The sequence below is a fragment of the Oreochromis aureus genome, linkage group 4 (assembly GCF_013358895.1).
Source record: "Oreochromis aureus strain Israel breed Guangdong linkage group 4, ZZ_aureus, whole genome shotgun sequence".
In the NCBI taxonomy this organism is placed as follows: Eukaryota; Metazoa; Chordata; class Actinopteri; order Cichliformes; family Cichlidae; genus Oreochromis; species Oreochromis aureus.
Genome location: NC_052945.1, coordinates 15,961,164 through 15,976,343, shown reverse-complemented (window position 1 = coordinate 15,976,343; position 15,180 = coordinate 15,961,164). Strand labels below are relative to the sequence as shown.

At 42.6% G+C, this 15,180-nt stretch overlaps 2 protein-coding genes across 2 annotated transcripts in view; both read left to right on the top strand.

Annotated features, from left to right (window-relative positions):
• Nucleotides 1-10,427, top strand: part of LOC116321452 (dynein assembly factor 5, axonemal) — a 28,147-nt gene extending 17,720 nt beyond the window's left edge. The window contains exons 10-13 of the mRNA XM_031741307.2: nucleotides 2,486-2,636; nucleotides 3,943-4,099; nucleotides 4,375-4,566; nucleotides 9,844-10,427. Of these exons, the coding sequence (XP_031597167.1) occupies nucleotides 2,486-2,636; nucleotides 3,943-4,099; nucleotides 4,375-4,566; nucleotides 9,844-9,998 (655 nt within the window). The 3' untranslated portion in view covers nucleotides 9,999-10,427. The remainder of the gene's footprint in view (nucleotides 1-2,485; nucleotides 2,637-3,942; nucleotides 4,100-4,374; nucleotides 4,567-9,843) is intronic.
• Nucleotides 10,428-10,435: 8 nt separating this feature from the next.
• LOC116321413 (glycerophosphodiester phosphodiesterase 1-like) lies at nucleotides 10,436-15,068 on the top strand. The gene is made up of 6 exons (XM_031741253.2): nucleotides 10,436-11,016; nucleotides 11,569-11,744; nucleotides 12,695-12,800; nucleotides 13,039-13,131; nucleotides 13,440-13,651; nucleotides 13,881-15,068. Exons 1-6 carry the CDS (start codon nucleotides 10,750-10,752, stop codon nucleotides 14,026-14,028), a joined length of 1,002 nt encoding a protein of 333 aa, XP_031597113.1. The 5' UTR covers nucleotides 10,436-10,749; the 3' UTR covers nucleotides 14,029-15,068.
• The last annotated feature ends 112 nt before the right edge of the window (nucleotides 15,069-15,180 follow it).

The following is a 15,180-nucleotide window of genomic DNA, read 5'->3' as shown; positions in this document are numbered from 1 at the left end:
CCCCACGCCACCACCAGCACCACCCCAACAGGGTCCCCTCTGAGCCCTCAGCTGTGCAGCCCTCAGTATGGGCTCGGGGTTGCGATCTGATGGAATGCATTAAACCCGAGATCCTCGCAGCAGCTGCTCCCGTCGATCAGAAAGAAAACCTCAGATGGAGACATCTGTGTCGTGTGTAACTAATCTTAAAGCTGCAGTCAGAAAGTTTGTTTTGTTAATAGGAGGAAGAAACTAGTGCTAATCTTTGTATGGGAACACACTAGAAGTCCCTTTTGGCTCGAGTCGGCAGTGGCAACAGAAGGCAACATAATGTATTTCAGTGAAAAGTATCACATAAACAGGAGGTCTTCTTGAGCCAGAATATTCTGCCATCTTCGCCAAAAATGTGGAAGTTGGATATTCAGCTTTCGTGGGATTTTTTGTTTTTTTAATCCATAATTTGGCATATCGCACAAAAGAAGTCTGTCTCTTCACTTCCAACGTGGCCACCTGCACTGCTAACTGGTTCACTCATCCCTGAGCGATATCTCCTGTAAACACAAACCTTCAGTATGACAGAAATCATGGTATACCTTCAAAAGGTTTCAGATTCATATAGTGTGAACTTAAATCATGCTATACGGGGCTTTGCCTTCTGCCAAAGTCCTCTCCCCTCATGATTTATGGACTGGTCTTGATGCTTGGCAGATTGCAGGCCACACACGTGCTATATGTCATCAAGAGCACAATGATAGTCATAGAAAAAACCTCTCGTCTTTGTTCTGAAACCAAAATGGCATAATGACAGCGCCGCTATAGAACAAGCTGAAAGGGAAAGTTTGTGTGCGTTCACGTGCCTTTCATCCGCACACGTTCATAACACTTTTGTTTCATGTGGATTTGTGTGTCGTGATTAAAAAGCTGGCTATGAAATCTAAGTAGAAGGTGTTGTGTAAGAAATGAAAGTGTGTGCCTCTTTCCCCCCCACTGTATGCGGCTGGACAAAATGATCCGAGTTACATGGAAGACAACGGTGTGCTTTCATGCATGAACGAACTGCAATAGATACGTCTTTAGTCTTAATGTCAGGTTTCAAGATATAAAACGGGAGGGGAAAAGAGATGAGCTCTTTCTCTTGTTTCCAATGTGGTTTCTTTGTGTTTTGGAATGTTTTTTTTGATCTGTGCTTTTATCAGAAGTGACCCTGTAATAACACATTCTAGAATGAAACAAATGACAGAGTAGTTGAAATGAAAATTGCAATAATAATATGGCTAAATTCCAAAAAACTTCCAATACGCCTTCTACCATGACGCCATCATTTGGGCAAAAGTGCTGGGGCACCTTCCTACCTCAGCCATGGAAACCCATGCCATGAAGCTCCTGGTGCAAAGTTTCTGAGGTGATGTTAATGCTGGAAGAGGTTTGCAGTTACTGAGTCAGCAGACAGTTGGTGAATTTTCCACATTCTGCTCTCAGTGACCCCGCTCTGTAACTTTACATTGTCTGCCACTTTGTGGCCGAGTTCCTGTGGTTCCTAAACACTTGCAGATTGCAATGACAGAACTTACATTTTATTGTGGAATATCTCAGCTGCAAGAAAATGTACTAACTATAAGGACTATAACTGTATCTGAAGCCTCTGATCTAATCTGATTTAAATAAACCTGTAATTAAGTAAAGTGTGTAACCATGGGGGTTTGTAAGAAAGACCAGAGTAGATCGGCTTTCCTCTTGGACCACTTAATGTATGCTGAAACGTTACTGTGGATTTCTTTGTCCAATGATGCCCAGGAGACTTGTTCCCTTCCCCATCTTTCAGACCAATTTTCTGCTGTGCTGTCTTCTGAGTGTCGCTCACCTCTGAGAGATTGCTCAAGTGCATATAAACCCATTAGGTATGCAGTGAAAATTACCTAGCACCTGTGTGCATGGGTGTGCATGCATACAGATGTGCAAGTATAACACAAAACCTTGCTTCCCTAACCACTTGACATCATCCTTGTAATGTGGGAATATGTCTTTCCATCCTCTGGCATCACTCGTGATGAGCTGTTAAGGTGACTGAGCCCATCCAGCTGCACAATTCTTGCTGTATTTGTGACACACAGTCCCCCTCTACTGGCAGGGAATCGTTGCAACACTTTAACGCATGTGGCATATGACAGGTTAGTGGCATAAAATGAAGAACCAGTGGCTAGAGCTGGTTTGCAGTTAAGGGCATTGCAGACTGGTATGGATGCCAGAGGCAAAGAGAAGCGAAAGGAGGATACCTAGATGTTCTGGTCATTGCCTCAGGCTGCCTTCCTCCCACTTGTGCGTTATGACAGTGAGTGTAGGAATCTCCATGATATTGATGGTATAGCTGTAATGCTGCAGCAGTCATGTTACATTTACACATCATCAGAAATGTTTCGGTGCTCGCCGGTTGCTGTTTTGTACATAAAGCAGATGTCTTCTCTGACTTATCGTGTCCCCCCCCCCTTCTTCCTGTGCGTCATCCCAGGCGTTTCCATGACGATTCAGAGAGGTTTCTGAGTGACATCCTGCTTCCTAACCTGGTATGGCACGCAGGCCGCACCGCCGCTGCCGTCCGCACCTCTGCCCTCAGCTGTCTGCTGGCAGTGCTGCATGGAGGTGCCATCACACCTGGACAGGTATTTACTGAGAGGACATCAGCAAATCCATCACATGTATAGTACGATGCACACAGTTTTTAGTTTTTTCTGTTTCCACCTGTGCAGAGCGACTCACAAGCACTGGAGGCACATACCGGATGTGAGCTCCCTCCAGCACTTTTGATCTCCAATCTGCAGGAATATTTTTTATTGACTCAGCTGTAAAGGAAAAGATGTGGTAGTGCATTCCTGCAATCCATCAGGGCTTGACATTTACTTCAGATTCTCTGTTTTGTCCATTTCACATCAAAATAGACGGTCCCACTCGGCCCTTTAGGAAAATATATTGTCCGCCATCTTTCTCTCCTTGGCTGAAAGAGTTGGCCACGGCAGGTAGCAGGTGTACGCGGGGGCAATCGGGTTCGCATACCTTTGTCCCAGAGGAACAATGCTTCCACTGTTCTGGGCCCTTGTTATATGTAGGAACTGTCACCGGAACATGCCCTTGCACCTGCCTGCCGGAGCATGTGCCGGGTTTACAGTATGTGCGCTCGCACCAGCACCCGCACATCTGGCAGTACTTGCCCTCGCGTGCACAGAGTGACCATTTTAGACTAGCTCAAGCACCTGGTCTTTTCAGACATCTTTAGCTGCAAACATCTGGGGTGGGGCGGTGTGAGCGTAGGTGTACGTGTCCACGATTGCAGGAGTGGAAAGCCTCGAAAAGAGAAATTTTGGGTTTGAGTTAACACATCCAGATAGATGCGAGAACAGAAAGTCATGTGTGTTTTCCACAGGCGACTCGACAGCGACTCGTTTAAAAGGACATTGTTTCCTCTCTGCTCCCTGTGAAAACAATTAGCAGCTCCAGTTACACTTGGCACCGTCAGATTGTCACTGATGTAATGCTGGATCACTTCTCTGCCAAGTTTTCCTCCTCTTTTTGACCCCCCCCTTCCTTGCTCTCTTTTTTAAAAACCTTTTTTTTTTATTGTTTCGCCTGCATGGTTTCGATAGCAAACAGACTGGGCGACAGAGGTTTTAGCCATCACTTCTTGGAGCCTCACCTTGTTCATCAATCTGTTTTTCTGCCGGTGTGATTAAAACATCAGTTCCTGCTGGACTCGAGCTCAACGTGATCGTGAACTCATCCAAACCTGTAAATGCCATACTTCAGGTTGATGTTTCGCAATGTAAGCGAATAAAACCTCATGTGGTGCTGACTGACCCCTAGATGAAAAAATCCGAACTGTTTCGACATCTTATGTAGAGATAGAATTTCTTTCTTGGTTGGCTTGCATTTTAGAAACAATGTAGTTTGAAACCCTGCCTGTTCTGTACACAGCTGATCTGTTTGGAGGAGAGGATGCGTCCCCAGGTGTTGTCGGCCCTGGAGGAGGACTCTCAGATGAGCCGACTGTTGGCTTGTCGCTGTCTGTGTGCCATACTCAGACTCACAGGAACCAGTTTACACCACGAGGCTCTCAATAAGATTTACCCCGGTAAGTCACAGTGTGCGCTGTCATTTTGTATGAATGCAGTTCAGACTCAATTCAAGTCATTTTTATTTATATCGCACCAAAACTGTTGCCTCAAGGTGTTTTAAATTGTAAAGGTAAAGAGCCTGGAAGAAGCCAGTATGGGTGAAATATGTTCTTTCTTTCTAGTATCTGTCAGTACCTGACATTTTGCATTATAAACCTGATGTAGTCAAAACCATTTTTTATTTATTTTTTATTTTTTTTTTACCTGTGAATGATTTTGTTTTCCTCCACAGAGCTTCTGAAGCGTCTGGATGATAGCAGCGAGGAGGTGCGCGGTGTGGCCCTGCAGGCTGTGGGGCTGTGGTTTTCCAGCCTGACCAAAGACTACAACCCTGTGCTCCACGGTGCTCATCTGCAGCTCCTCTTTCAGCAGCTGCTCCTGCACCTGGATGACCCTGACAGTTCAGTGCAGGACCAAGTCCTTGGTAAGACTGGGTGGGGCATAGAGACAAGGATAGAGTGTTGATAGCAGGACGCGAACATGCCCTCAACCTGCTTTTTAAAACAAATAAAAAAATATTTAAATTTGAAGTTTTACTGCTGGTGAAATGTGCTGTAGCTCCTTCTGGGTCTACACTCTTAATCCAAACCATAACTCTTGACGTACAATGACGAACTCTCGTACAGCTGGGCTTTGCTTAATTTTTTTCCTTGACATCAACAGTCCCTGATGCTGTGAGAAGAGTGCAAGACTGTAACTGTAACTCATTGGAACACATTAAGCGCACCGTTCTCATGTTGCGTGTGCGCTGTTTGGTTTCAGATGATGTGCGACGGATCTTACGATCTTGATTATCTGAGAAATATGATGGTGAGTGTGAGGCGGTGGTGAAAGCAGAGTTTAGGTGTGACGCTCTGCAGATCAGCCCCCTGTGTCCAAAACACTCAGACAGGGATGAGAGGAATTTGGGGTGTCTTCTATCAAACGTTAGACTGTGCTACTGGCAGTCAGCCAGTGTACCCTCTGCTCCCTTTTTCCAAAGCTTACCATTATCCCTCTTTTCCACACAGTTTATCACCAGAAGCAGCATGTGCAATTTCCCCTGTCAAAGTATTTTAAGACCATTAAGAGCTGGGCTTTTGGTGGGCTTCAGGGGGTCCAGATAAAGACCTCCCCACCTAAGATGTTCATTTCACAGGTTAAATATGTGAGCTTTAATGTCTGTATAATAACTCCCTCCTACACGCACAGGAGTGTGTGCGTGTTTGTGGGAAAGCTTTGCCTCTCTGCTCAGGATCTCTCTTCTCAACGCTCCCACGAAATGAAAACCACATTCGGACGCTCTGCCCCTCGCCACCTTTTCACATCTGCCCTCACATCCCACTTAATCCCTTCATCTTTTATCTGTCATTCTCTTTTCCTCCTCCTCGTGCCCTCTGTTGTCCACAGTGGCTTCACGGCTGTGTTTTATTTACGTATCAGTGGAAAGTCTGAGCACATTTTTTTCCCTCCTGAACTGTCTAACCAAGCCTCTGCTCCTCTGGACTTGCACTCCCTCCCACTCTCATATGGATGTTAGCTGTCATTGCTTCTGACAGGATGCAGGTGAGTGCTGATGCCTTTGCCAGTGATGAGCGAGAGAGAGAGAGGCCTCACTAAGGAACCTCTCTTTCTTTCTCTCTGAGTTAAAAAAAAAAAGAAGCATTTTCATACTCGCCAGATGCCGCAGAAGCCTCAATACCATGAAGCCTCACACTTAAGAGGACTTTACAAAGACACTGTTTGTTTCTGTGATGGAGACTTACTATATGCACACCCACATTCAGTGTTTTTTCTTTTTTCTTTTTGTTTTTTTTATTGAGAGCAGTTTCTGTGTTGTATTTATTTTTTAAGGATCCCCTTGGTGGGTGGAAAAAATAACGGGATTCCTCTTGCCAAGGCGACGACGTTCGTTTAGCCGCACTTGTGGAGGTGGAGCATTAGGAAGAGCGCTGGCCTGGATCTTGCTCGCTTTCTTTAAAACTGAGAGAAAGATGTCCATGGCCTTGATTCTGTTTGTTTCAGTTTAATCATGAAAGGAATAATTGAGGATGTGGTTACTGTCTCAACTTATCCAGGACACGAAACAGTTGCGTATCTCACACAATGGCACGCATTGTCGACAAATCCCATGAAAAGTCCCGCATCACTGTTGGGTTTATTCTGCTAGCAGTTAGTACCTGCATAGCCAAAGCCTGTTAAGTCTTTACTCTGTGTCTTAGATCTCTGTGTGATAGATGAGTCACACTGGCTGAAGTGTTCCTACATTTTTCCTGGCCATGAGACTGTGATGCAGCACTCACAACTACCAAAAGACTGTTTGAATGAAATTTGTAAACAACAGCCGGTCTTTTCAATTTATTAAAAAGCATCAGCCCTCTGTTTTTAACATTATTGGCTGATTTCAGGTTAACATACTGGGACAGACAATAGTTTTTTGGGGGTTTCTTTATTGATATTTAAAAGTTTAAATATTTAGTTTAGTTATTTCAGCCGAAACCAGTGACTCTCAGACTGGGGTCATCCATCGTTGATGCCAAAAAGTACAGTGATAGTTTAGTTTCATTGTGTGGGTTTTTTTTTTTTTAATTCAAGTATACTTTTACCACATTGGCACAATGTTAGGGATCATTTTCATGCTGAAAAAGGAAGCTGTAGCCAATCACATGTTTTCTATATGGGACTACACGATGGGTCAAAATCTGATTGTACAAACACATAATTCCAGTTTGGCCAATGGTTCACCCAACACCACTGGGATCAACCAAAGGTCCAGAGGCACCACTCAGATCCTGTGTCAGGTCTGTGCTGGATATTTTTTTAAGACTTATTACATCTTCTTTTGTCCTCCACTTGTCCCGTTTCCTCAAATTTTTTTAAGGACACAATGCACACCAATGCCGAAATATAGGGAGTTTTCGGCTAATAGCGCTTTGTAAAAACACCTTGTTGGTGCAAAAATGCTTTCGGGCAAACTGCATTATCGTTGGTATTTTTCATGTATTTAACTAAAGAAATGGTAACAAATTATCCATTTTGCAACAGGCTGCCAGTAAAAAAGTGCCTCAAGATACAATTTAAAATTGTGTGTTATTTGTAGAACAACACTGGCTCCTTGGAAGCAAAATTTAAAGAAATGAGGGGTGGCTCAGGGCTTTTGCACATTGCTGTTATAAATGGAAAAAATGAGGGACATTTACACAAACAAAATAAATATATTCCACTTCCACCCATGTTTTCTTTTAAACCCAGATTTATTTTCTGACACAATTGTGTAAAATTGTGTGTCTGAAGCATTTAGGCTGAAAAGGTTTGGAAACCAATAGTTTGAATGGCACCTAAATGATGTTACAGTCATGAAAGAGTTCTTGGAAATTTGAGAAATTTCCAAGAGGCTCCAAAGTGTTAAAGAAATAAATGACACAGAGATTTAGAACTTATTCTTTTCAGCACATGTGCCTCAAACAGTTTAAGTATATGATTGTGAGTCCGGCTCTTCAAACTGTGCTCAGAGACTCTTTGTGGAATACACGACCTCGCGTCTCGCTGAGTGATGTATATCTGACAGCACCCATAACCAGCCCATATCCAGCTTGTGGAAGCATTCCTCCCTCTCATGCATGGCTCTGTTTGAAGCTTTCTTTTTTCCCCTCCCCACCCTCTGTCTTTCCCTCCATCTCTCTCTACTTCTTCCTTTAATAGCTGATCCCATTCTTACGCTTCTTGTATTTCAAACGCATATCTGTGAATTGTCTTGATGTCTGCAGCATGTCCTGACAGAATGATGGACAACGCTCCCATCCCTCCTTCTGTCACTGCTGGCACGGGCGTAACTCGCTTCTCACAACCCATCATTGTTCTCTTTTAATTCAAAGTCCCGCCTCTCCCCCCCACATCCATCCCAACTGAGTACAGGACACACAAAAGCTAAAAATCCCCTCAATCCCCTTGAAGAACAAAGGTGGGTTTCAAATGATTAGTTTACATGCGATAACTCATCCAGAGTGATATTATGTCACCACTGAAACAACGCTTTTGCATTGTCGTTTGTGGAGTGTTTACCCACTGGGACAGCAATAGAAGTAATTCAATATACCTGGAAAGTCAGCACAGTATGTGGGAGCAACAGGGGAGAGGATTTTAACAGTGACTTATCGCCTCCTGGTGGATTTTTTTTGTGTGTGTGTGTAAAGGATCTGCACACTTGGTGTCTATAATATAGTTGATCGCTGCCACCTGCTGGTGTGCTCCGTCCTTTAAGGATGTTTAAAAAAGCAGATTTTAACCTGTCATGAAGGTCTGTATTATCTCCAAAAGGGTCATTTGATGTACAGTCAGCAAAAAACACACAACCAACAAGCAAAATGCAATAAATATACAACAAAAGCATTAAGAGCATAGCGTGCTGTTCAAAAACTTAATGGCAAACTGCTCTGAGAAAGGGTGGCTAGAGTCAGCCAGGATAGGCTGGGGCTGTCCTCACCTTGTACAGGTTAGGAAGGTGATTCAGGGTCACACCTGCAATTTTGCTGCACTGTTGCTGTTTTTTTTTTTGTTTTTTTGTTTTTTTTTAAGGTTTAGTGAGCATTCCAGCTGACAAAAGAGAACGTGAGAACAAATTCAATAAAATACTCATAAAAGTGCTGTTGACATGGAAACCACAGAGCTTGTAGTTAAAGTGCATGCGTTGTTCAGGCATCCACCTGAAGCTCAAAGGTCAACTTACAGCCTTTGCTTGCCTATAAAGTAAGGAAAGGCTGTAAAGCTATAAAAACAGTGCTTCACCCACCTTTATTACCTAAAACATTATCATTATTATTATTATTATTGTTATTGTTATTATTATTATCATTATCATTATTATTATTATTGTTAATAATAATAAAATCCAGGGTTCAAATCCGACCTGCAGTCCATTGCTGAGTATCTTCTTCCACTCTTTCTTGTCTACTCTCTAGTGGACAAACTTGAAGTGCAAAAACAAAACTTAAAAAAACTGCACATCAGCAAGATGGAAAGTGAGAGCAGGGATGGGTTGGAGACGGGTCCAGGGTCAGCAGTGAGCATGATGGCAGGATATGTTAAAGAATCTGTTACCTTGTTTGACAGAAATCAGTGCATTTCTTTCTCTTTTTGATGACTATTTATTGAACAAAAATGTGCATTATGGTTAAGCAAACAGCCTAGGGATAAAAAGTTTTTTTTAAAATAGCTTATTATAAGTTGGATGGGGGAAAGAGATTCTGCTTTGGGTCTGGCTAAAACCTTTTTGGGTTGGGAATGTCAGTTGTTGTTCTGGGCAGGAAAAACGCTGGAAGGAAACCTTACCTGCAACACATGTGTGAAGCAGCATCTTGATGAGCCAGAGTGCTTTTAAAAACACGTCCAGCCAACAATTAAAGCTTTAAACGGAGTTATTTTTATGTTCACAGATAAATATGAGGCAGCATTTTAGGAGAAGTACAGCTGCCATGATCACCGGAGATGTTTATTTTTTGCCCCAAATTTTTAAGTATTTGATGTTCAGTTCAAATCCAGAATGCTGACTTTTATGTGTGCTGTCTTTCTGAATTTGTTTCTCTCTTTGTGTGTGTGTGTGTGTGTGTGTGTGTGTGTGTGTGTGTGTGTGTGTGTGTGTGTGTGTGTGTGTGTGTGTGTGTGTGTGTGTGTGTGTGTGTGTGTGTGTGTGTGTGTGTGTGTGTGTGTGTGTGTGTGTGTGTAGAAGTCCTGAAGAAAGGCAGTTCGGCGCACCCTGCACTTCTGAAGAAGGAGGTGGAGGCTGTCCGGGACAAACAGCGAAGTCCTGTCTACTGCGATCAGCTGCTCCAGCACATCAGCTCACTGCCCACAGAGTCCAGAGCAAGCTGCACGGAGTGACGCTGCACACGGAGAAACGCAGACAGATGTTTGTGCCTTAACTGTGAAAAAAAGTGTTCACTTTCTGTTCTTTGAATTCTATTTAAGTGTTTCTTTGAGGGGTTTTTTATAGCAAGAATAGAAAAAATTTCCAAGACCTGTTCATTACCTCACCATTGTTCTTCAGTACTATGAGTTTTATGACTAAATTTTCTTTTTAAAAAAAAAAAGATTTTTTAAATAACTTTTTTGTATTCCTGTACAGTGTCTCCTTAATTTGCTGTGTTCTGCATTCATTCCTCGTGCTGTACTCCTTTGGCTCTAATGTTTGATTTTAAGAAAAATGTTTTCAGAATGTTGTATGTTTGGTTGTTTGTGCATATCCCGATTGTACTAAACCGGTCAGAGGAGCTGGTCATGTGATTTTTGCCTTCAAAATAAAAGCACACAATCTTTTCTTATTATATTTGTCCAAACCGACTTGATTGGATGTTTAAATCCAGGTTATATTTCATGAAATCTGATTCTTTAAATAGGACATTATAGATTTCTGCAGCACCACGCTGATAAGAGCAGAACTCCTGTATCCATCCTTTTCACAGTCCCCGTGTGAATCTGCTGATTCTCGCTCACCTATTTGAGATCTGCCTCCAACATGTAGCCACCCGCGTAACTGATAGCAGAGCTCCATCCATGCCGTGTGCCTAAACAGCGACTCTTGCATCCACCCAGCCGGCCGTGACACAAACATCCCGTCCTCTGTTCTTTCGCCATGCTGCAGATCGGAGATGAGGTGGTGTATTTCTCGGTGGTATTTCTGCTGGTTGTACTGGTAACTAGAAGCGCCACTTGGGCCACCCTCCTCACCGCGTTTCTCTACGTCTTCATGGTGATGTTCCGCTTCCCTCCAGTGCCGGCGGACCGGGCCGCTCGAGTCCTGCGGCCCCGCGCTCTCTTCTCAGGCGGCGGCGTCCCGGTGGTGGCGCACCGCGGAGGAAGCCACGACGCTCCGGAGAACACCTTGGCAGCGATCAGAGAGGTGAGAGCTGTACTGCTCCGATTTATAACCACAGGCCTCTTGTCTCTTATCTACCTGCAGCAAATGACAGGTGTAGGGACATTTAATTATGGTGTTATCTGGAATAACAGCCCCTTGGGTCAACAGCCATGGCTGAGACATGCTGTCGCTGTTACTTTTGCAGTAAAAACAGGTTTTCTTGGTGTTTTTCACTTGCTTTTTTTTTTTTTTTAAAGAAATAAATGGAAGTAGGTCAGACTCATCTTGCACCAGATTCTGCTCCTGTGATGTTTATAATCTGATGCCATCTTTATGATGAAGATCTACTCTCCATCTCACAATGCCTTCTCTTCCTAGCATCTATCCAGATGCCTAAACCTCTGGATGAGATGCTTCTTTTATTTCAACAGGCTGGTTTTCAGCTTTTTCTGATGATGAAGCAATGAGCCACAGACAAAAATATAAACAAAATAAAATCTTATCTGTCTTTTGGACACCAGAATTCATCCATTCATGTATATAATCATACATTGGTTCACGCAGTATCTCTCTGTCCCATTACATCTGCTCTAGGCTAGTAGGAACGGGGCCACTGGAGTGGAACTGGACCTGAGTTTCACAGCCGACGGAGTCCCGGTCCTGATGCACGATGAGACCGTAGACCGAACCACCAATGGGTCTGGACCAATCAGCAAACTTCAGTTTGTTCAGCTCAGGAGACTCAATGCTGCTGCTCACCACAGGATGAAGTAGGCTGCCTATTGAACAGTGATTCAAGAGTGTTTATGCTTAGTTAAAAACGGTGTTTGTGAACAATAAGCCGCTCAATGGGGAGTCTCAGAAGTGTGTTTCACCAAAAGTTTACAGTTTTAGAAATGCTTTTATACGAGTAAGAGTTTTTGTATTCTAGCATTTGGCCACAGAATCTTTGATTCTCTTTTTGTCTTTTTTTCCTCCTTATTTTTGTCTATATGTGTATTTTTCAACAAAATGATTTAATAGTGCATATCTTTTCCTAGTTTATTTTTTAAAGACTTAGAACAAAACTAATGGAATGTATACACTTGTGGTCAAAACCTTACATACACTCATCATGGGCATGAATGTCAAGGAAGAAGCCCCTGCTTCAAAAATGACACCTTTATTCTTCACTGAAATTTGCATCTTTCCACACGGACGAGTCAAATGTCTTCTGGTTGCAAACCTGAGAACACTGTACCAAATTTCAGGCATGGTGGTGGTAGCATCAAGCTCTGGGGCTCTTTTGCTGCCAGTGATACTTGTAGATTGCCAATTCACTCAAGAGGAGTAGTCACATATCCAGTTTGAGTTAGAAGCAAGAAACTCGTTTATGGCTACCAAAAGCATCTGGCTGAGGTGCAACTTACTGGGAACATTTAACCAAATATTAGTGGGTGTGTATCTATACATTTGACCATGTGTGGATTAGAGAAAATCCATAATAAATTCAAACTTGTGCACCCAGTTCAAAGTCATTAAAGATGTGTGCTATGCAATCAGTCCGTCCTGGAAAAAGAACAGCTCAAAGAAATCATATCTATAAATATAGACATTTATGTTTACAATGAGTTGATGCAAACTTCTGACCACCAGCTTTAAATGCATGAAGTTCATAGATCAGTAACCAGTAAAAACAGGGAGTTATCTCAGTTTTCCAATGGTTTCTTTTAATTTGCAGGGACAGATTTAATGTAGAGAAGGTTCCAACTCTGCAGGAAGCTGTGGAGGAATGCATCAGGCACCAGCTGACCATCTTCTTTGATGTCAAAGGTCAACCTGATATGGTACCTAACAGGCTTATGGATACACATCTACATACACACTACATACACATCTCTTACATGTGATCTACAATCATATTCTATAAACATGGAAAAAAAATCTGATCCACAGCTCTCGAAGAAAAGAGAAAAACTACACACCAGCTGAATTAATGCAATGATTGTTGTAATAAAAAAAAGAAAGAAACTGAAGTTACCACATAGTTATAGTACTTGTGTTGTTCATTCCTCTGCTTTACAGGCTGTATCAGTGCTTCATAACATGTTTAAGAAGTTCCCGGTACTTTACAACTCCAGCGTCGTTTCCTCCTTTGAACCCAAAGTCATCTACAAGGTAATTCAAAAACTCCTGAATTACACTAATCATGAAAATCAGTCAAAAGCAACACTAATCATAATGGTTTAGAATAATGTTTAGGGGGAGGAATTCTGCAAGTGATTTCAGCTTCTCATAATCAGCCTCTCAGTTTTATGGAGTCAGTGATGTCATTTTGTGTGGCAGTGATGGGCCCTGCTGAGCTTTATCACCCAAGACTACTACAGATTTAATTCAATCCACTGTATTTGTTTAAAAGAAATAAAAGACTCTACTAACTACTAAAACCTGCACTGTGTTGACCTTTGTCCTCTTCTGGTCCGCAGATGCGTCAGACTGACCCCCACGTGATCACAGCTCTCACCCACCGGCCCTGGAGACTGAGCCGCTTTGGAGACGGCACGCCTCGTTCTCTGTCGACGTGGAGCCAGCTGTGGACCGGTGTTCTGGACGTCTTGTTGGACTGGGCCCACCATCGCGTACTGTGGAAACTTTGTGGGATCTCTGCCATCCTCGTGCAGAAAGACTTCATCTCACGGTAATTGAGAGTTGAGAGGTAGTTTATTTTGTAGTGTTGTATTGTTGTAGACCAACGGTGACCAACAGGAAGGTGGTTTTGATTAATCTGTTACTCATAAATGATCAACTTCATATTTAGTGTTTAAAAGAAGTACTGTGCAAAAGTCTTGAGCCACCCCTCAGTTTTTAAAATGTTTTTGCTGCGTGAGAATTGCACAATTGAGTTTGTTCTCTTTCCTTTCAATCAGGGACTATGTTCAGTATTGGGCAGAGCGAGGAGTGGAGGTGGTGGGCTGGACTGTTAACACTGCTGTGGAGAAGGAGTACTACCAAAACCTGCTGAAGATCAGCTACATGACTGACAGTCTGCTGGAGGACTGTGATCCTCATTATTGAACGATACCACACAGCCACACACACAGAAATCTTCCAGACTTACAGGTTCTCAATATAACCAAATTAGATCTTAGGAACTCGTTGGTTTGACATAGGGTATAATTAAGAAGTGCAATCATTTATTTCTACTCCTGCGTACAAGTAAATAAAAACCATACCCGATTTAAAGTGGTTAATCTCCCCTTCATGGCAGCCTCCTTAGGAAGTCCTCTTGCTCTTCCCTAAATCTCCTCTGTGTCAAAATGGTGACCCTTCACCTTGAATTCCCTCAGAAATCTCAGGACATTACAGTAGACCTCAGAGTGAACAGTGTCAGCCTGGGAGGGGAAAAGTCACAGCTCAAAACCTGCTCGGTGCTGCAAAAATGATGAGCGTGCATGGTGTGTAGTGAAATCAAAGAGGCACAAGAGCGAGCGGTCACGACTGAGGTGCTGTAGCGCCTCACGAGGAGCTGACTTTTAGGTGGAGATAAGCCAGATTCATAACCAGTGTAGTTTATTTTTAAAGTATAGCAGCACACATCATTTTTTTCCCTTTTAATAATCCTAAAAATCCTATATAATAAAGTGAAAGTGTTGATAATACTGAAAGATAAATTATAAAATGGAATAAAGCTAGAAGTTTGGTGCTAGCTAATTCTGTGATGGAAACCAGTTCCACAGAAATACACCAGTTTACAGTGCTGTGCAAAAGTCTTGAGCTAACACTTGTTTCTTTATATATCTTCGAATAATCTTCAGGAGTAGTTCCCAGGCTTCTAGAAGGACATTCAAAGCTCTTCTTTGGATGTTTCTGCCTTTTGTGCAGAAACTACATCTTCTTTTGTCCTGCACTTGTCCAGCTTCCTCAAATGTTTTAAGGACCAGCTGGACACCATGCTGGGATTTTTCAGTTTTTGCCTGTTTGGGAATCACCTTGTTGGTGCAAAATTATATCTGCTAGAAACAAAGTGCCTAAACATAAAATTTCAAATGGGTTCTTTGCAAAGTTGTCTGTTATGTGTAGACACATACAATAGGAATTAACAAAAAAAAACCCAAACAAACAGCAATCATTACCCTGAAAATGATCAGGTACAAGGACTGAACTGAAAATGAGTGAAAAAGCAGCCAAAGTCCAAACAAAAACTTTGAAAGACTTTCAGAAAGCCCG

Coding starts and splice junctions, on each gene's coding strand:
- LOC116321413 (XM_031741253.2), top strand. CDS start 10,750: ATGCTGCAGATCGGAGATGAGGTGGTGTATTTCTCGGTGGTATTTCTG. Junction 11,017..11,568: donor CCTTGGCAGCGATCAGAGAG/GTGAGAGCTGTA, acceptor CATCTGCTCTAG/GCTAGTAGGAACGGGGCCAC. Junction 13,132..13,439: donor AACCCAAAGTCATCTACAAG/GTAATTCAAAAA, acceptor TCTGGTCCGCAG/ATGCGTCAGACTGACCCCCA.